This window comes from Protopterus annectens, chromosome 6.part0 (assembly GCF_019279795.1).
Source record: "Protopterus annectens isolate FY-2018-M chromosome 6.part0, PAN1.0, whole genome shotgun sequence".
NCBI lineage: Eukaryota > Metazoa > Chordata > Ceratodontiformes > Protopteridae > Protopterus > Protopterus annectens.
The window spans coordinates 1888592325-1888614901 of NC_056737.1; the positions used below are offsets into that span (position 1 = coordinate 1888592325).

General features: G+C 35.9%; 1 protein-coding gene across 1 annotated transcript in view; it reads right to left on the reverse strand.

The window, feature by feature from the left end:
- WNT10A (Wnt family member 10A) overlaps window positions 1-22577 on the reverse strand; it is a 414421-nt gene that overhangs the window by 200454 nt on the left and 191390 nt on the right. The window contains exon 3 of the mRNA XM_044075214.1: window positions 14592-14965. Coding sequence (XP_043931149.1) covers window positions 14592-14965 — 374 coding nt within the window. The remainder of the gene's footprint in view (window positions 1-14591; window positions 14966-22577) is intronic.

Genomic DNA, 22577 nt, shown 5'->3' on the forward strand with positions numbered 1-22577 from the left:
TCTGAAAAATGTCATATGTTATACATTTTCATTGCCTTTATTACCAATAGTGTTTAAGGTCTTCACTTCCCATATTCAAGGTAAAAAGTTCAACTGACACACAGCTGGCATAATGGTTAAGGTCTTTGCCTTCCACGCACAAGATACAAGGTTTAATTCTAACTTCTGGCCAAAGGCTATATTGAGATTGCATGTTCTCCCTGTCTTTTTGTGGGGTTACTCCCACCTCTCAAAAATATGCTGATTGTTTCCACCTCAACTTCACCCAAGAATGGAGCTGTAGGCAACAGCAGTAGAGATACTAGGTGGGGCGGGAAGAGTTGTATAGGCCAAACACTTTGGGCATCAACTGTGGTGTTGCAGTAACCTCTAGATAGGAGAACATGGATCACAGACTATGCAATGTATCAAGGCTAGCCACTCAACTGTGAAATACTGGCTCAATGTGATTTGGTTGTGTTGACTAATGTCACCAAACATAGGCATGAGTATTTGCCAGTGATAAGTGGCCAGGGGCACATGCTAATAGAGGGAAGGGTCTACATGCCACTATTGGTCAGTGAGTGCCTGCCATAGAGTCCAGCAGCCCTAAGTTAGTAAGTCACTGGCCAGCCAACGTCCAGTTGCTCAGCTTGGGTTACCTGACATAGCACTGCTGAACAAAAGCTAGATTTAAAACCAATCAACCTGCCAAACATGAACTAAGGATTGCTAAACTCGATGACAGAAAAAAGCTTGAAAGTATATGATCTGATGGTAATAAGTAGGCCTGACATCCTCATTATGGAGTTGACTAGATGGAAGGATAGTCCAACAAAGCCACCCAGCTTGGGATCCAGTGTCTAGTATTCAGGATGAGGACACGCTAGAAATGGTGTGGGAATTGTTGTGAGGGAGAGACTTCAGAAGACAGTGATGGATGTCATCAGAATTAGTGACATACTCATTGCAATCAGAGTTCAGTGCAAGGATAGGGCCATTTGCATCATCTCAGCCTATGCCTCAAAGCAGGGCTGTGATAGTGAGGAAAAGAGTGCATTCTGGCATCAGCTGCAGGACCTGCTCAATAAAATAGGATAACATGAGTTGCTATTGATAATTGAGGATCTGAATGTACATTATTGGGATAGACAGACTAGGATATGAGGACTGCCTTTGGCCACATGGGTTGGGTAACAAAAATGAAGGACATGCCAATTGAGATTTCTGTGTGGCAAGTGGCTTAAAGGTAGCCAACACATATTTCAGCAAGAGAGAGCCACAACATCACATACAAGACAGGCCAACATGCAACTCAGAGTTCCTAGTAAGTAAAGGGCACTGGAGTAGAATTAGTGATTGCAAAGTCATCCCTAGTGAAACAGTCAACACACATCATAAAACACTGGTTGCCACAACCAGCTGCATGTAGTGGCCAGAGAAGGCTCTAAGGTCAACAGACACTAAACTGAAGACCTGGAAATTGACTGGAGAGAAAGCACAAGAGTTCAAGGAAATACTTGGACTCTAGCACCTCAGAAAGAATGGGAAATAGGGGGAGATAAAAAAAAGAATGCCAACTCCTGAAAGCAGCATGTATGAGGACTATAGAGCAGCTATGCAGACCAGAAAGGTTTGGAAATAAGGTACATAAGGATAGCTGATGTTGGAATGTAGAACACCAGGAAGTCATCAAAAGGAAGAAGGATTTCAGGAAAAGAAGGGAGATAGAAAATATGGTCAAGGCTAAGAAGGAATACTGGATACCTTACAAAGAGGCTAAGACAGCATTTGCAAGAGTGAAAAACAAGGCATCAGACATACAATATCAGCTTCTAGAAAGTGACAGTAGAAATTTGACATTATACAACGACCCTCCATTAATATTCAAAAATGTGCACGCTGATTGGTCAGTGTGTACGTTGTAAATCAGAGTTATAGTAATGGAAAAACCCTGACTTTTTCCATTACTATAACTCTTTTTTTACAGCAACGGAGAACGCAAGATCTCCATTGCTTCACACTGTCTCGCTATGTTAAAGGAGTTTAACACAGCGAGACAGCTTTAAAAAAAGCAACAGAGATTCTCCGTTGCTTTTTTTAAAGCTGTCTCTCTATGTTAAACTCCTTTAACATAGCGAGACTTTTTGTAAAAAGCAATGGAGATCTTGCTTTCTCCGTTGCTTTTTTTTAAAACTGTCTCGCTATGTTAAACCCATTTAACATAGCAAAACAGTTTGTAAAAAGCAACAGAGATCTTGCTTTCTCCATTGCTTTTGCCCACAGCTCTGATGTACTGCGTAGGCATACACATGCACAGTACATTAGAACTGCCACAGAATACCAGACAGCTGTGGAAAGGCAGCAAGGAGGCATTATACAATGCCATTATTTAAGAAAAATAATTATTTTTTTTCTTAAATAATGTCATTGTATAATAGCAATAACCCACTTCTGGGTGTGGGTAATGCTGGATTTACCCACGGTTGGCTTTATTTGGCCACTCGGGCTTCGCCCTCGTGACCAAACCACACCAACCATGGGTAAATCCAGCATTATTATTGCTATATTATTCCCCACTCTGGCATAATAGATAAACTCTCTCAACTAGGCATCAATCCATATGTTACCAGATGGGTAGCAAACTGGCTCACTGACAGAACTCACCTAATCAAATTAGGGGAATCCACCTCAAGCAGTAGACCTGTAATGAGTGGCGTACCCCAGGGATCAGTCTTGGGGCCTCTGTTATTCGGGATATACATCTCTGAGGTGCAGGCCAAAACCAATGGGCTATGGCTGACAAAGTTTGCAGATGACTGCAAGCTGGGTGTGGTCATCAATTCCTCAAGTGATGTGGACGTCCTCCAAGAGCGTCTCACCCAAACAAATGACTGGTGCCAGAAACATGGCCTTAATCTGAATGCCAAAAAATGCATCTTCATCCCCTTTGGGGATAGTGATGTCCCTACATATTATCACACTAATAACAATGTCCTAACCACGCATTCAGTCATGAGAGATTTGGGCATCTAGGTTGAAATCAACCTGATTTTTGACCATGTTGCTTCCATTGTATGAAAAGCTGTCTACATGGTTCACCTCATAAGTAAGGGTATCTCATCCAGGGACAAGGAGGTCATAACATCCCTGTATCATTCCCTTATAAGGCCAATTATTGAGTACAATGCCTCGCAAAGCACATGCAACAGCTGGAAAGACCACAGAGGTTCCTCACCAGAAGAATGTAGGGCCTCAAACATCTACCCTACACAGATAGGCTAAAAGCCCTAATCCTCTACTCAGTTTCATACAGACTCCTCAGAGGTGACCTCTGTCTGGCATACAAAGCAATCTCAGACCCCGCCTTGATGGGACTGCTGCATATCCATAGGTCAAGCTCCACTCAAGTAACCTGCACGCGCGACCTCAATCTGGTCTGTGACATCAATAGGATTTGTTGGCAGGACAGATTTGTGTCCCAGAGACTCCCACATCTGTGGAATAGACTCCCTCTCCACGTCAAGCAGAGTACCTCATTATCCCTTTTCAAATGCAACCTGGATAACTGGATGGGAAACAGAAAATACACCCCTGGGAGTTCATTTGTGTCCCTGCTGGACAGGGGCTTTGGGTTCTGACTTGTTTAAACATGGGCTAAACTCTTGGCTAGGTTTATAAGAGCCTCAGGGCCAATAACCTAGTAACTTTATATGATCCTATGATCCTATGATGGCCAAAGAGGCTATATCAGGCTGCAAGGCAAAGACAGAAGGATAAAGAAGATGTCATTAAACACCCTTCATACGGAATGGCAGCAAAAGCCTGTTCACCAGTCTGAGGATATCAAAAGCAGATGAAGCAAATGAAGAAAAACACCAGAGAATCTGTACTGCTCCAAACACAGCCTTTGATGAAAGAGGAAGTAGAACCCATCTTAGAAAAAGTAAACACAGCACTACGGAAAATGAAATCAGGGAAAGCAGCAGGCTCAAATGAGGTCACAGGTGATATTGACAGGATATTGGGTGAGTTAGGGTAGAAATTATGAGAAGTAGGGGAATATAATGTAAAACTGAAGGTGGCCAGGATGAAACTGAGTTCAGATAAGACAGCTGTAATGGCAGAAAATGGTGGAAATCAGAAGTTGAAAATTGAGAAAGAAGGGAAGATAGTGGAACAGGTTAACAGCTTCACGTATGTGGGAGGGGTAGTTAAGCAGAAGGGAAGTCTGAATGAAGAGGTCAAAGCTAGAACTGGAGGACTGCAGCCAACTGGCACACAATGTCAGGGGTAGTGTATAACAGAAGAATGCCAAAGAAGCTGAAAAGTAAGATGTACAAAGCAGTGATGCAACCACTACTACTGTATGGTACAGAAACCAGGGTAGTAAAGGCAGAGCAATTGGGGAAGTTAGAAGTATCTCAGATGGTAGGGTGTACAGGTTGGCAGGCAGGGAAATGAGGAAATCAGGGCAGAAGACCAAGCAACTCTATTTGCAGAGAAGGTTAGTGAGAACAGATTACAATGTTTCAGGCGTATGTGCTGGAAAGCAGAAGACGATCCAGTGAAGAAGATTTAGGACAGAGGGCAAGTGGAAATGAAAGTGTTCAGGAAAGAGATGGCTGGATTGCATGAGATAAGACCTGCAACAGGTGGGTATGACTGCTGAAGAAGGTAGGAGTGTGGCATTTAATCAAGAGCAACGGTTTACATGATGACACCCAAATTCCAAATAGAAAAATTGGAAAAATGGGGGGGGCGAAGATGATGATGATTATTATCAATATGGCAACAATTTATTGCTTTGAGTTTTTTAATGTGATTCTCCAAGTCTGATAGTCTTGCTAAACTGCCAGGTCTTTGATGAAACTAGGGCAACATCTTGCCCTTTCCATGACAAAGGTTTTACTCCCAGCACAGTCTTTTAGTGTGCAGATTATGCTTTTCTCAAATAGAATATGTAGACAAGATAGCAAATGGCAAATCTGAAGATTTTGCAGAATATCTGCCTTTTGTCACTGTAGACATATGTAAGCATTCTTTGTTACCTTTGGTCACCACAGGCATAGGTACTATAGAACATTCACAGAGCTATTGTACATATTTGGGAGTAAACTTAAGAAAGCTCTGTTATTGTCTCTTTTTACAGGACATAAGCAAGTTTTGTCTATCATAATCTTGTCCTGATTTGATTTACATCACTCCTCAAAGAAGAATAATGAGCAGATGAGCAGAGTATAAGGCACAGATCATTAATGACAAATACAACAGCAAAGCAAAAAAAGCAGTAAATACAATGAAGAACAAAGGCCAGGAGCCCAATGATTAAAATGTATTCCTTTCTGACGTCTCGACATACACGGTCTTCTTGGAGTACACAATTAGATCAGATCAAACACTTGCTTTATATACATTACTAAACAAGCAATTAAACAATAAAGTCATCAATTAATATCATGGAATACTTAAAAGGCACTTCCATTAAAGCAATACGTGCCAATTAAAATCAACAATCATACCCTTAGGAAACAAAGTATCTAACTTTAATATATACACTGCTTCTTTATAAAGACGTTTATTCTTGCTGTTATCCTCCCCCCCAAAAAAAATAAATTTTTTTCCAAAATAGTGGCTTGTAGACCACAAACAGAACTGCTATATGCTTCTAAAAAAATGTTGTGCCACTGAACTCTGTTCCTTCTTATGTAATATAGCACAAACGTGTTCTAATAGTCTTACTTTAAAAGCCCTCTTGGACTCCCCCACATAGAACTTATTACAAGGAAATCCACATCTATAATTTCCACAAACTTCAAATTTTCAACCATTTAAAAGTCCAAAATAAGGCACAATGAATTTACATGCCTTGCATTTGCCACATCCTACTGTCCCCCTAATTCTAGGTGATTCATATAAGGCCTCCTTAGGTCTACAAAACCTAGATTTCACCAAAAAACTCTTAATATTATGGCCCACTCTATAAGAAGCAACAAGTTTCTTAGGCATCCATGAACTTCCAGCTTTTAAATTAGATAACAACTGCCACTGTGTTTGTACTATCTCATGAAGCCTATTACTAAATCCACTATATGTGGTCACAAAATACAAATCACATTCAGATTCAGTTGTTTGTCTTTCGGCTTTTCCTGGTTAGGGGTCACCACAGCAGAACTCCTGTCCGCTAATGACTGGCAGTAGATTTTCACAAATGCCGAGGTGCCAGCTCGACGTCCAACCTTCAACGAAGGCACACCCATTTACGCATGTCTTTCGAACGCCACCCAAGCGCGGGGAGGACATGCAGACTCCACACAGAAGGCCCTCCCCGCACTCCAGCCGAGAATTGAATGGGAGAACCTCTTGCTCTGAGGCAACAATGCTACCGCTGCACCACAGTGGCACCCACATTCAGATTCAGTATTATTAATTATTCTGGGAACAACCTGCCATTTACTATTATCATTCCCTATATATTCATTATTAAATCTAAACCATGCCTTAGCAATTAGATTTAATTATTTATGCCCTCAGATGTCCTTGCAATAAGTTCTATGTGGGGGAGTCCAAGAAGGCTTTTAAAGTAAGACTATTAGAACATGTTCATGATATATTAAATAAGAAGGAACAGAGTTCAGTGGCACAACATTTTTTAGAAGCATATGGCAGTTCTGTTTGTGGTTTATAAGCCACTATTTTGGAAAAAAATAGATTTTGTTTTTTTGGGTGAGGGTATCAGCAAGAATAAACGTCTTTATAAAGAAGCAGTGTATATATTAAAGTTTGATACTTTGTTTCCTAAGGGTATGAATGTTGATTTTAATTGGCACATATGAATGTTGATTTTAATTGGCACGTATTGTTTTAATGGAAGTGCCTTTTAAGTATTCCATGATATTAATTAATGACTTTATTGTTTAATTGCTTATTTAGTAATTTATATAAAGCAAGTGTTTGATGTGAAGTAATTGTGTACTCCAAGAAGGCAGTGTATGTTGAGACGTCAGACAGGAATATATTGTATTCATTGGGCTCCTGGCCTTTGTTCTTCTTTGTATTTACAGGTCATTAATGAGCCTGTGTTATGCATGGAATCCATTCAAAACTACAACTGCAGTTCTTGAAATATTGTGCATCTCATGGAAAAGGACATAGCAAAGGTTTAGGCTAATCTGAAATAAAAAAAAAAAAACTATAATATGGATTTCAATCTTCTTGACATAAGCATGTCTGCTGATGATCCATATGCTGTGATCTGAGGAGAATAGGGGCTCTGCTATGTCTCCTTGATGCACAAGAGCAGAAGACAGCATCATTCTGTAAGAACGTTTCAGTATTCAGACTCAAGAAGAAAAGGAGCATTTTGTTTTTAATTTTTCAATCTTTTTTTTTTTTTTTTTTTTGCAAGGGTCAAGCTATCCATCAACACTTTGTAGGGAGCACACTCACCCTCCTTAATTTTCTGATTTTTACTCAGAAATCTCTGTTTCTTGGAAAAACTGATCATTAATACTCCGTTTTACTCTTTCATTAACTGGCTGCATAACTGACACATATACTAAGATATCAATACCTCACTCATATGATAATCTTGAAGCAAACTAAGATGAGGAATAGAAGATTCAAGTTGTTTTGGTCAAGCAAGTGTTATACAAGCTCAAGGGTTCCTTGCAACTTAAGGTAAGTCATTAAGAAGCATGACAGCATTTTTTTCACAAATGGCAGTATGGTTTCCGCATTATCTTTCATTTTCTTCATCTCTTTCCCCAAAGTGCATATAGTGCTCTCGGCTAGATAGTTAGATTGTGCATGAAATACTAAGTTTGCAATTCTGCACTTGTAAGATAAAAATCCATTAACAGACACTAATACTTCTGCAAGATCATGCATTTTCTAAGTTTACAATGTAAAAGAAGCACAGCTTGTGGTACACACATTCACCCCCACCGAATAAGCACCTATGAAAGCCAAAAATATTTTTTTAATAACTGAGCTAAATAGTTTACATACAGTCTAAGCCAACAACAGCCTCATGGGTACAAAGGTGCATTTGGTGGTGAGTTTTATAGTCATTCATCACACACCCTTACTTCCTGTTTGATACATTGATTCATGCCAGGACATCAAAAGTAGCATCTGGATAAGCCTTTCTTTGTAAGCATTCCAGAAAGAGATTAATGTAATATTTTCCTTGCTGCAGAGTGATCTTTTGGAAGAACTATGACTCAAACCCCTGCAATACACAACCATATCTGACACTTAATGCTAATCTTTTCCACAAAAACATAGCAGAATATTTAGGTCAATCTTTCGACACTTGACACATATGCATGCACCTGTAACACAGTTACACCTCTGGCAGTATAGTGTTTAAATTCCTCAGTACATGCTCATGCACTTGTACACTTGTGCAATGCCCATAACATCTAACATCAATATTTGGTCAGGTATGTTCATGTCTGTGGTATTTTATGAAATAGTTAATCTACTAAGTTCATTTTGGTTCACATTTGCAGGCTCACAATAACATAACCCATGATTGTAGTCTTGGTAAATCTATTTGTGAGAGGAGGTAATCAATGACTTCCCTCTAGATACATAACTAGTGGGATTATGCTCTCCAAAACAAATGGCTCAACTGTGGCTATACTAAATAATAGGTGATTTAAATATTCTCAAAAAAACTATATCATCTTTATTTTGATTTTTATCTTGAAAAGATTTACATAGATCATTTATCAGTCCACACATGGAAGTGAAATTATATATGAATAAGAAGGTACTGGTGGTTTGCGGTGTAAATTCTTAATCAAAACAGAGTAGCAGCCAATGACTTCTATGATTGCAATGTTCTACATACAACTTGGGGAAAAGAGTCAAAGCTTCCCACAAGCATTATTGCCAGACAAATGTATATTATCTAAACTTTTGGTATTGTTTAATGCTTCAGTTTGTGAATGTGTATCCAGGTCTCTATTTCCACTTAACAGTATCCAGGAAAATAATTACAATAGGATTGGAAAAATTAGGTTATACCTTCATTGCCACTTAAATACTATCATTGTTTGTATGTCATACAGAACTGTCTACTATTAAGGTAAAAACAAAATTACCACAGAATATAACTACTGGATAAAACTGCACCTGTTAATAGAGAAATATGAATCCATGGTGTATGATCATTTTATATATTTTAGTTTTTAAATATATTTTAGTAATGTATAAAAGGATTGGTGTAGATATGTTTATAGTTATTTGTTTTATTATGTAAAAGTGTCTGTTCCTACATTTCTTTAAAAATATTAAAAAAAGAAATACAGGTGTCTCTCATACTTCATGCAGGTAATGATTACTAATAATGTGGGTTATAGCAATAGTAATTAAACAGATGTGGACATCTGGAATGTCATATGGGGTACTCTTATAGGACACTTATTTCTTTCTTTCCATTATAAATCCAGTGTAACTAATATGTTGAAAGCTCAGTGATTCAAGAATGCACAAGAAACCAAAATTAGTTAAGACAGTATCATAGCTTTAATTCTGCTGCCAGAATTTGTGATTAACAGACTGTGGTGATTTTAATAACAAATGGCTGTCCAGAACAGTACTGTCATTATAGACATAGACACTTTCCTTGATAACATGTTCTCCTTTGATCACCCCATTTCCACAGTCTTTAGGAAAACATTACACCTAGCCAAACTGATTGCAAAGGGCATCTCTTCTTGATCAAAAGAGGCCATCATTTCTTATCTCTTATCACTCATCAGGCCCATACAGTATACAATGAGACCTTCCATATGCACCTGTCCAAAAACCTAACTTGACTAGGGGGAAAAACAGCAGTTCCCTAGTAAAAAAATTTTACATGCAAGCACCTTTTGTTCTCAGAGCATCCAAAAGAACTGCCCTCATTTCTGTAACTTATAGACTCATGTTGAGTACTGCGGTGGTGGTGCTGCGGTAGCATTGTCGCCTCACAGTAAGACGTCCTGTTCAATTCTCAGCTAGAGCATCTTCTGTGTGGAGACATGCGTGAATGGGCATCCCTTTGTTGAAGGTTGTGCGTCAGGGCTGGCAACTTGGCACGTAAAAATCTACTGCCAATCATTAGCGGACCAGAGTTCCACTGTGGCGACCCCTAACCGGGAAAAGCTGAAAGACACAACATAGACTTATGTTGAGTGAACAATGCTTTGTCTACAAAGCTGCAAATCCTGATTCATGATTAAGGGAGCTAAAGTTTTTTTGTAATATAAATAGGATTGTTTTGTCATGACAGATATCACTCTCAAAGAGTTCTCTACTGCTGGAACAAACTCTCACTTTCTGTAAATCAAAATACATCTCTCACTATCTTCACATCTAACTTATTCATATGAATGTGACGCTGCACGCTTTCTCTGAACCTACCTCCTCTACCCCTTTTGGACATGTGAAATAATTAGATAGGCATGCCAGTGGGAATGCAATGGCCTGGTTTCAAAAGGCCTAAAGTAGTCTATCACCTAGAAGAAACCTTATCTGTTGTACCTGTGAAAAACAATTAAAAAGACAGAAAATCATTTGTCAGTGCTGAATATGTCTTGGACAGGAGCTGCTCTGTAACAACTGTGGTCAGTAATAGTTGTCAATAAAATGAGTAAGTATGAGGCAACTGCAGTTAGAAATTTATACACTAACCAAAACAATTATAGCCACATAAAATTGGGAGAGAAAAATATTGCCTCTTTTTGGCTATTGTTTTTTCACTTATGTTGTCTAAATTGTTTTCCTGAAAACACATATAATAAACTGATACATTTCAATATTAATCTGATCCTTGATAGCAGGCACCATTGTTTCTAATAATGCCATGTAAACAGAGTCATAATAAAGCTTATGTGTGTTTTTCAGATTCATTCTAGATGTGTAGCATTTTAAAACTTTATAGTACATTCTTCTGTTTTCTTCTTTCTGATAAGTATTGTGGAATCTTTAACATCAACCTATTTTATCACCAGTTTAGCGAGATGGGTCAATAGCTTACTGCCTGTATTGCAGAATTGAACTCAAGAATGTAACATGTCCTTATGCTGTGTTACTGAATCAGTTCAGAACAATGAAAGAATATTATAGTCCAAGTATATGGCATGGACATAGAATCAATAACTTTCTGAACTTTCTAAGCCTCAAGGGTAAGTGTGTGACCTTAAGAAATAAAGATGTGTTCTTCTGAGTATCGCTGTTCTGGAATGAGAAGTAATATGTGACTGGAAAGGAAAAATTTAAAAGACATTAATGCATATTTCTGAAATGGAATCACAATATGGGTTTGAATTAAAAAGTTACAGATTTAGGTGAGATGCTCTTGTTACTTCATAGAGAATATAATACAATAATCTGCATTCAGAGTCCGTAACATAGTCTAAGATTAGGGCTATGAGATGCTGACAACATTCTACCTTGGATTGATTCTTTCATTCTTATTTGTTTACTGTGCAACACTGACTAATTTACTTAGCTATACAATGGTCTTGGGTACCCCCTTATTGGGTTTGCCTTGATGACAAATAAGTAAAAGTATAATAAACACATGCTGAGTGCCAGAGTGTGGAATGGAATAGACTGGAAAAACAAAAAATGAAAGAAATGATTTGAAGATCAAAGGATTCTTGGACTAATCAGCACACCGAGAGCTCTGACTATCATAGTGATTCTCACACAGTGAAAGAAAGTCTAGGGAAGTTTGACTGCAAGGAGCTACAGAAGATGAGGAGGACACTATCATTTACAAGGAGGAGGAAAGCATTGTTTGAAGATGTTCTGGTGTCATGTGTGGCAAGTTCAGAGCTAGGCCTCCTTTAGATGTTTCTAGAATCTGCTTCATGGATTATTAAGATAGATGCAGAAAGAGAACTGATAGTTTAATCACTGCTTATAAACAAGCACAGCTTTTTAATGTGCTGTTAGTAAGGGGGTGGTCATACTTCTTTGAGAATTCAACAGCTTGAAACTGACATGATTGCCTAAGTGTATTAACTTAAGTTTAAAGAATGATATAGTGAGACCTTACTAAATAGAGATTTATGCAATAGAAAGAGCAAAAATGATGGAAGTATTTAAGGCAGATGGAGAAAGAGTTCATATCATAGTCATATGACATCACCAGCATGAATTAATGTCTGAAACAGCAAGTTTTAAATGCTAAGGAAGGTTGTGCATATGCTAAACAGTAGAGGACCTGGCAAGAAACCCCACAGTACACTGAAAACATTTAATATAGGCACTGAGACAGCAGACCCAATTAGAATCCCAAGGGATCTGATTTCCAGATATCACTATTCAGGCAATGTTGTCTGGTTGGGCCATTCATGGAGAAATGAATAGAACATAAACCTGAGGGTCTTGATTAGTTTGATAAACATGGACCCCAGCAGTCTAGCCTACTCCTTATTCTCCCAAATTGAATTAATCTGAGAAAGCAGCAAATCCACCATACATTGGTCATATCAGAACCCATGTGTCTCTTTATAAGTGTACTTATGGGCAGACAGGTGCACCTTCAAATGTATGTCAGACATAATATCAAGCAGTTTAGACAAGAGTGAGAGAAGTGAAATTAGAAGAAATTATTGATGTACAAGGAGTTTGCTGGATTAAGGAGAATGACTGTGACTTTGTGAACTTTGAAAAAGTAACATCACAAACACAAAATCTGTTACAGGCTCTGAAACTCTGTGGAGAGAAGCATATCTGTCCAACCTACCAGCATTAAGCTGTTCTTTCATAAGTATGTCTGTCTGTTTGCTGTTTGTAAGATTAAACAGTTAATCCACCTAACATGGGACACAAAGTTTGAGTGGCTAAGTAATCTAGTGGAAGAACATTAAGAGACCTTGGCCAGGGTGGAAGTGATTTGGGATATCACCACACTAGTTAATGGACATTATGACACAAGCAGTATCACACTGTAAACCTGTTTTTAAACAAGCCAAGTAATATCAGGCAATATCTCATCTACCCTATTTTTAACCACACTGTTACATCATGCAGGGAACTTCCAGTTATTACAAGGTCTGGTTGTCATGGTTATCAACCAGGCTGCCGTTAAACTATCAGTCACATCTGGAAAATGAAGTTTCAAAGACTGTTTAGAACTGATGACTCTGAATTTTTCAAATGAACTTGTTATTTTTTTTTACCTGAATCTTCAGAATGAACATTTCTCTAATTTAATCATAATACATGATATAACATTCAGTAGTAGACATTATAACTGTCTACAGTTGTTACAAATTTTTTATGGCCATCCATGTATCAAAATAGTTGGCTTTGCTTCCTATTTCCTATTTCGATAGAACCTAATTCACTTTAGTCACCATGGTATAAATGCACTGACATACATAGGTCAGCATCTAACACATCTGTTCTAAATGTTCTCATTTTTTTCTGCTTCTGCCTACTGTTTGTATTATATAAATACTTTACCATAGACTTTTGGACAGTCTTCATCCTATACTGTTAGCATGAGCAGTGGTTGCACTTCCAAAGAGATGGACATTTGGAAACCAAATCTCTGTATTCAAAAGAGTCATAGACAAATTATTAAAAAAATGCAAACACCACAATAGGTATGGGTAGGTAGAAGTGGAAGGGTTGCCTGTCAGTTTAATTGGTGGAATTAGTGGGATCCCACAGGTGACAGTTTAGGGAAAACAACTTTTTGGGCTATGCTGTGAAATGACAGATGGGGTTTGATTAATTAAATATGTTGATGATGGCAAATTGGGTAATGTAATTATTTCATTAAAAGGTCACAATTTTCCAGAATATTCTGTAAAAAAAAATGCACATTTGGTGGCATAATCATGAAATGTTTTTTAATGTTAATAAATGCAGCATAATTGGACTTGATAAAAAAGGACATAAACTGTTATTGTAAAATAAATGGCAATATCATAAAAAATGCTGTAACTAATAAGGTCCTTAGGAAAATAATTGAAATTTTAAACTCTAACCATTCTATCCAGCAAAATCAGAGAGGCATACTTTGTAGCAGTCATAATTCTAGCGGATAAGCACCGTCAAAATCCTGAAAATAAGTTCAGCACTGCATTCTAACAATTTGAAAAAGTATAATTATTTCTAATTAGAAAAAGTAAAGGATAAAATGAATTATATGAATAGTATGAGAACTCTTTTTATATTCTGTTTCACTCAGGTTAATCAGAGATTACCCTCAATGTTTGATCGAGCTTTACTTCAGAGTCAGTGCTTAAAACCTACTGCTATAGAAGCTAAGACCAGATTTCAGAGGGCATTCTTAAAATAATTACTAATAACAGATAAATGCATGAAAGTTGTGTAATTCATTCTTCTTAAAATAGTTATTGAATAAGCTTCTCCTTATAGTCAGATAATTTCATTAATTAATGTATTTCAAAAAGAATTGATGTACACATGGGAAGTACAAAGTATAATTCCAGAATAACTGCAGTAAGGTTTCTTGAAAGCCAGTAGGTTATAATCCTGCAAAATAAGCCTAAGACTCCATCAGCCTATGAATGAATGAAAAGATATGCAATACCTTATAGAAGACATAGTGTTGCATAAAAATTGCTTCTTACCTGCCTGCCAACTCTGTTGTTATGCAGTCTCATTCTGGCATGAATATCTCTATATGTCTCTCGTGCATCCAGAAACTCTCTGGAAAATTTTTCACCAAATTCCACGTCTGGGCTGCATCCACCCCATTCCCAAGAGTCCTGTGGACCAGCAGCATCAGCTGGAAAATGTTCCATTACTCCATGCACCATGCCTTTTCCACGATTTAAGGCTTCCAGTTGAAGACGATTTAGTTTCATCCGAAATGCTTCTTCATTCCCTCGCCTCTTCTCATCACAGCCACATGACTTGAGCTTTCCCATAGAACAGGCATTTGACACAGCATGCACAACACCTGCAGCTGCAATAGCATAAGCAAAGGCACTCTCACGAAAACCTGGGAATAAAGGATAAAGAAAAGGAGTCATCTATTTAACAGTGAAAATATTGGTTAGCGTATATGGAGGAGATATCTTGATACATCGAGTCTGAAAAGATAAGAATGCTATGTAGAAGCCCTGTCATATGTTCATGTCATATGTTCTTAGAGAATTACAATTCTTTATTTATATACATTTACTAACATGAGCTGCGTGCATTTATTAACTGGGTGTACTTGGTCCTTGGCTTTAAGTGTCATTTAAAAGGGTATTTATGCTGTGCAGCATGACTGTATTGGTTCATCAAAGTGAGAAACAGACCTGCTGGAAACAGTTTTCAAAAAATTCTGTTTCAAGAAATGTATAAAAAAAGCCTTCTATTAGTGCAAAGTTCTTCTTCCCATTCCATACATACATGCATACATGAAAATGCATGATGTAGATGTCCCAAAGTAATGTCTTTATCTCTGATTGATACACCTTGAGAGAAAGGGACATTTCAGCTATGGTATTAGTAGCAGAATATGTGATAATCTCAAGTTTTATTGATATTGCTGAAACATTCTTCAGTCAAAAGATGCAGTACTACATGAGAAAAATATGTATAAGAGTAAAAGGAAGGAAAATGTGAGAAAATGCAAAGTAAATAGAAAATCCATAATGAGTTAAGGAAGAATTTGAAAAATAAATTACTAATAGTGAATTGGATTGGATGAAGTACTTATGATAGTAAATGTTGATGCAGTATCAGGCTCAGATGGTATAGGGTGTGGAATGTATAATAAATTAATGGATTGCCAAAGATATATTTTGTAAATTAAGTGAATGAGTGGTTGAAGGAATGGTTTGTTAACGAAGAGCTATATAGTGGGATATTAACATTTATATAGAAGAAAGATAAGAAGAATGAAATTTAATAAATGGAGATCCATCCCACTACATAACACAGATTATAACATGTTTTATGAGAATAATACATAGGAGACTGGAAGGAAGAATGAGAAATATTATGGAAGGCAGTTTATATGGTATAAAGGGGAAGGGATGTCAATAATTGTTATCAGTTGTGAGAGAAATTTTGGATGATATTATAAATGAAAGGGAGGATGTGAAACTTATGGTAGGTGATAATTAGCAAGGCAACTGATACAGTAGGACATGATACTTTGTGGGATGTTAAGGATAATTAGGGATTAGGTAATGTAATTAGAAGAGTGTTTATGTGAGTATATCAAATAATAGAGTGAAAATGTTAGTAAATGGGTGGCTGAGTACAGAAATATGCAAGACGTGTGGTATAAGACAAGGATGTCTCATGAGTGGAATATTGTTTGCTTGGTAATGAATGTAGCTATGACGCAATGGGATGGTTTGATAAAATAATGAAAGAGATATGTTCTCTGTGGAGGATGTATAGCTTAGCATTAACAAAAAAGGTCTATCTAGTGAATTCAGCATTACTGGGAAAATAACATATACATCAAATGTTTATATGCTCTTAGAAAAATATAAACAGAAAATCGTGCAGTTGTTTTTTTTTTTTCTTCATATGGGGTTTAAGATTAACTCCAGTGAAAAGAAGTGTGCAGTATATGACTGAAATGAAGAGGTCTTGAGGTTAACTATAGACAGTCGTTTATTCTGATTCATTAAAATTATATACAGTATTAAGCAGGTAAAGGAGGAGAATGAGAATTTAATATTGTGAATGTTTAAATATAAGTACAAAAATGTCTAGGAGATGATGACAATAAGAAAAAGAAAATAATATGTAAATACAATTAAAAATTATAAAGAAAAATACTTTCATGGAAAACAAAAACTGATGATATAGAGAATGTTAGAAGGATGTGGTGTAATAATGCAATGAAACAATGTTATTTTGTAAATATATAGGTAAATGAATGTGATTAGAGTAAGGAAAAAGTGGTGTACCAATGTAGTACATTGTCCTGATTTCTTACACATACTAGTAATAAGGTACCAGAAAAGAGGAATACGCCTTACAAAAAGAAAGTTGAAAGAGTGTTTTTGAGACTATTACTGACATAAACAATATAGATATAAATATGATTATGTATGACTATTATGAGAAGAAGAAGGAAGAATATTTGAGAAAGGTAGATTACAATCTATTTTTTCTTAATATGGGTTATTTGGAATGAAAGCTTGAATTATTTTTTTAATGGGAAATAGATTTTAGCAGATATATTGCGAAAAATCAGATTATAGTTGTAGAAGGAGAAGTGGGGGTGAATTAAGGAAGAGTAATGAAGACGTTAATACAGTATATGCTGAAGAGTAAAAAAATAGAAATGTACATATATGTATCTATAGATATGTGCAGTTTGTAAATATGTAAACATGATGTTTTTTAATGTTGTAGTAAATAAAGGATCTGCTCTTTTTGATGGATCCAGTGGCATCATTTACATCTACCTGAGCTATCACCAAATCAAGCAGATTTGACCTCAATTTCACATCTCACACAAAGGATGACATGCAGGAAGCGGTATCACCTTATACTGCACTGCTAGCAATTAATCTAGCTGATGTGGAAATAGAACACAAAGCATTCTGCACCAAAGTTGAATGTGTTACTTGTTGCATCACTTGACACTGATGGAAACAATGACAGATAAACATAAAACTGGACTAGTTTATGTTATTTTTACTTAAAATCCATAGCTTTAAGACAGATATCCAAAGAAGGATGTGTGCAAATAATACTGACATCCTTTGTAAGTGTTTGATGCCTGTGGAGTCATCAAAGTAAATTTGATTCAGCCTGGCATTAAAACAAGAGAAAATGTAGTTTTTATATACGTTTCCTTATTTAAAATATAATGATATTATAATCCTAAGTAATAAAAAAGCATTAGAGACTGTACTGATTATCAATTTTAATTGCATACAGAATTCTAATACTAGAAAACAAGGTTGATACATACATTTTGAATATGCTTACTTTACCTTCTACATCATTCTATTTTTTAAAAAAAATATCTCAAGGAAGCAGTTCTTATTTCTTTTCAACATATGATTCACTTTCCTTTCATTTTCTGTGCAATACCATCAAGGGTGAGAAATTCTAATGTATGGCTAGATATTTAGAATTTGAGTTTGGAAAGTAGGCAATATTTTTAGAATTGATCATTAGGCTAGGGTCCTTAGGTTTCCATGATGGGATTAGAAAGAGGTTACATAATAGATTAGTTTTACTTTTCTTTTTTAATGTTTTGTTGGGTTTCGCTGTTTTCAGAAATATTTAAGTAAAATGTGTTCATTTAATTATATTTACCCATCAAAATATATATCTAAATAAAAAAAAATGGTCCTATTTTAGAGAATTATTTGTTGATTGGGCCATGATTGAAATGCAATGCAATATGTGTCATAGAATATTTACACCATTGATAAAGCATTCTTTAAAATAATGACAACCCATATGACTGTATTTCTAAAATTAACTGCCTTAAGAGGAGGAATAGTGAACTATTTTAGTATAAATAAAGCTGAAAGAGTTTTCTTGTAGGAAACGTATTTATTAAAAATATACATGCTTAGATTTGTATTTAAACATTATACTATGTTAGGAAACTCATTTTTAAGAGAAAGGAAGTTATGATTTTACTGAAAAATAGTTATGTTATATCTAAAATTGCCTTTCCCTTTAAACTTCACAAGGAAAGTTTGCAATTGTATAACCTAAACTCCAACACAGACTCTTTACATTAGCTGATATACAGTGGATATAAAAAGTGTATATACCCCTGTGAAAATGCCAGGTTTTTGTGATATAAAATATGAGACCACAATAAATCATTTCAAAATTGTTCCCACCTTTAATGAGACCTATAACCTGTGCAATTCAATTGAAAAACAAACAAATCTATCAGGGGAAAAATATAAAAAAATAAAAAAACATACAATAAGCTGGTTGCATAAGTGTGCACACCTTTAAAATAATACTTTGCTGAAGCACCTTTTGATTTAATTACAGCATTCAGTCTTCCTAAGTACACACCTGCCATCAATTAAAGAGACTCTAATTAACCCCAAATAAAGTTCAGCTGTCCTAGTAGGATTTTACTGGCATTTACTCAGTTGCCTGCTACAGCAAAAGCCATGGTTTGGAAAGAGCTTACAAATCATCAAAGGGATCTCATTGTTGAAAGGTAGCAGTCAGGAGAAGTAAAAAAAAATTCCACAGCATTGGATATACCATGGAACACAGTGAAGACAGCCATCAAAAAGCAGAGAAAATATGGGACAACAGTGATGCTGCAAAGAACTGGACGTCTCTCCACAATTGATGAAAAGGCAAGATGAAAACTGGTCAGGGAGGCTGCCAAGAGACCTACAGCAACACTGAAGGAGCTGCAGGAATTTCTGGCAAGTACTGGTTGTGTACTATATGTGATAACAATCTCCCATAATCTCTATATCTCTGGACTATGGGGGTAGGGTTGCAAGACAGAAGTCTTTTCTTACACAGAAAAACATCCAGGGCAAGCTAAAATTTGCAAAACAATACATTAAGTTTCCCAAAAGCATGTGGGAAAATGTGTTATGGTCTGATGAGACCAAGGTTGAACTTTTTGGCCACAATTCCAAAAGGTACGTTTGGTGCAAAAACAACACTTCGCATCACCAATGCTTTGGGATTGCTTTTCTTCAGCTGTAACTGGGGCTTTAGTCAAGGTGGAGGGGAATTATGAACAGTTCCAAATACCAGTCACTTTTGGCCCAAAACCTTCATGCATCTGCTAGAAAGCTGTATATAAAGAGGAATTTCACCTCTCAACATGACAATGACCCCAAGCATACATCCAAATCAACAGAAGGATGGCTTCACTAGAAGAAAACTAAAGTTTTGGAATGGTACAGCCAGAGCCCAGACTTAAATCAAATAGAAAATATGTATGGTTACCTGAAGAGGCATGTGCACAAGAGATGCCTCACAATCTGGCAGATTTGGAGTGCTTTTTCAAGGATGGTTGGGAAAATATTGCCAAGTCAAGATGATCCATGTTGATAGACTCCTACCCAAGAAGACTGAATGCTGTAATTAAATCAAAAGGTGCTTCAACAAAGTATTAGTTTAAGGGTGTGCACACTTATGCAACCAGCTTATTGTACATTTTTTATTTTTTTATATTTTTCCCCAACAGAATTGTTTGTTTTTCAATTGAATTGTACAGGTTATAGGTTACATTAAAGGTGGGAAAAGTTTTGAAACGATGAATTGTGGTCTCATTTTTTATATCACAAAAACCTGGCATTTTAACAGGGGTGTGTACACTTTTTATATCCACTGTACACTGGATATCAGAACTTAGAGCTATATAAACCAAAAAATGTTTACATATGCAGTTAGATAAAACAAAAGATCACTTAATATTGACGGAGGATGTGACATCCAGATAACATCCCACTATGCTGCCACTAAATAATTTGACATCTTCCACTGTCCTGGGTCAGTAACTAAGGAGCTTAAGTCCTCACTACTGACTCTGTTGTGCAACTGCCACTTAAACAGGAGGAAAACCTTACATATCCGAACACTTATGGGAAAGCCTGACACAGATTTCCGGCTGTGTCCCTTCCCCAAAATAATGCTTTCACCAATTAGATTGTATTCATGCCCTTTAAAGTGGTTTCTACTTATGAAAATTAAATAGTACACAAATAGTAGCAAATGCCCTAAGCAGCCAGGCATTTGGAGTGGCCTGAGACGTTATCAAGGCAAGTATAAGCACTCTCAAATCACTAAAAAATAGACTGATTGACCAGCCACAATGTAAGTTAATATAAATATTTAATAATGGGTAAAATGATTAAAAATATATCTAAAATAAATATAATTTAAAATACATTTATTATATATTATTATTATATTTATCTTATATTATAATTTAATTAAAATATAATTTCCAATAAACAAACAGAACTCAATCACCAGGAAAATGAAATCAATACTGAACGATAGAAATCCACTATTCAGAAAAACTCTAACTGATCTAACTGATTAATTATAATTTCTTAACTAACTATAGAGCACAACACTGTCCCTGATCTAAACTAAATTACTACAACAGAGCATAGGCAGGCTTACAGCACTTGGTGAGTCCTCTTTGGATATTCAATGCACAGCACAAATGGCAACTGGCAACTTGCTGTTAACTGACAACTAACATCTGTAAATGACAACTAACTGTCTTCAGCAGGCTCTTTTATAGACTATTCTGTCACAACTGTTCCAGTTCTAATTTTCATTCCATATTTTGAAAATCAACCAACTGTTTACTAAAGTTCCTTCTTGTCTTTCAGCTTCTGACAGTAACACATAGCAACTGTGAACATTTTGATGACATCATCTGCAGATCAGCTGAATCTGAGACAGTTTGCCTTCAGAATCATTCTTCACAAACATGTGCAGTTAGAAAAGTAAAAGGACACTGTTCAAGACTTGCAAACATTCTGTACAAACAGTTTACAAATCAACATGTAAGAACTTATTTACAATACCATAGCTAGTCATGCTAACATATAATATACAGGTTAATCTGAAATTAAGTACAAAACCTTCAGCCAGACATGCTGGCATAGATGGCATCGTTTAATTTCGTCTCATGAGATTTTAGTTGTATACTGGAGAAAAGGGACATTAGTACTACTGCTGAACTTAGAATGTCACCTTCAAAAAAACTTTTAAAAACTGGAATAACTTAATGGCCTTAAAAATTATTTTAACAGATGAGGGCTCTCTATTTTATACATATTATTTTGATGTATTTGGGACATAAATGAGACTTGACAGACCTTTTGCCTCTAGCAAATTAATTGCTACTATTAATTATTTTAATGTAATACCATGCTGCTTATCAGAACTTTTCCAAATCTGAATTATAAAGTTACAAAAGTATTAGAAAAAAGTACAGTTATAAATCTGTCAATTTAATCCTACAGATTTACATAGGTTAGTGGAAATATCAACATTATTATGTGGAACAGGAGATAAAAAGAAATATTTAAGGCTCAGATAGCAATAAATCAGTTTGTGATAATGAAAACATTTTGAAAGAATTCAGAATATATTATCAGTCCATTAATATGAAGGAAAATTATAATGGATTCAAATTTAATTAAGGCCATGATTAAGAAAATTGATGAAATTAAATTAAGAAAAGTGAATATCAGATTGTCAGCAAAACTTTTAACTTTGATAAAACTAATCGATGAAACACAAAGAGTTAAATACAACAAACCTTCAGGAATAGATGAAAAATTATTTTCAAAAAATCCAGAAAATATCACAATATTAATAAAGAAGTATTTAACTGTATTCAAACTAAGAATGCAGTTGAATCTTCATGGTAGAATACACTCACAAACCATTTACAGACAGAAGATATGGATTTTGGTCTATGCTCCTCATATATTTAGGTTGATATTTCACATATACTAATTTAATTCTGCCAAAATTAATTGATTTGAGTGCTGTTTACAAAAAGACAAGACAAATAGTACATTAAAATATATTTGACATTAAAACATTTTGCTGATTGCAACAATAATGAAATAATGATCCTTAGCCTACAGAAAATTTTTGATTCTTTTCACTTT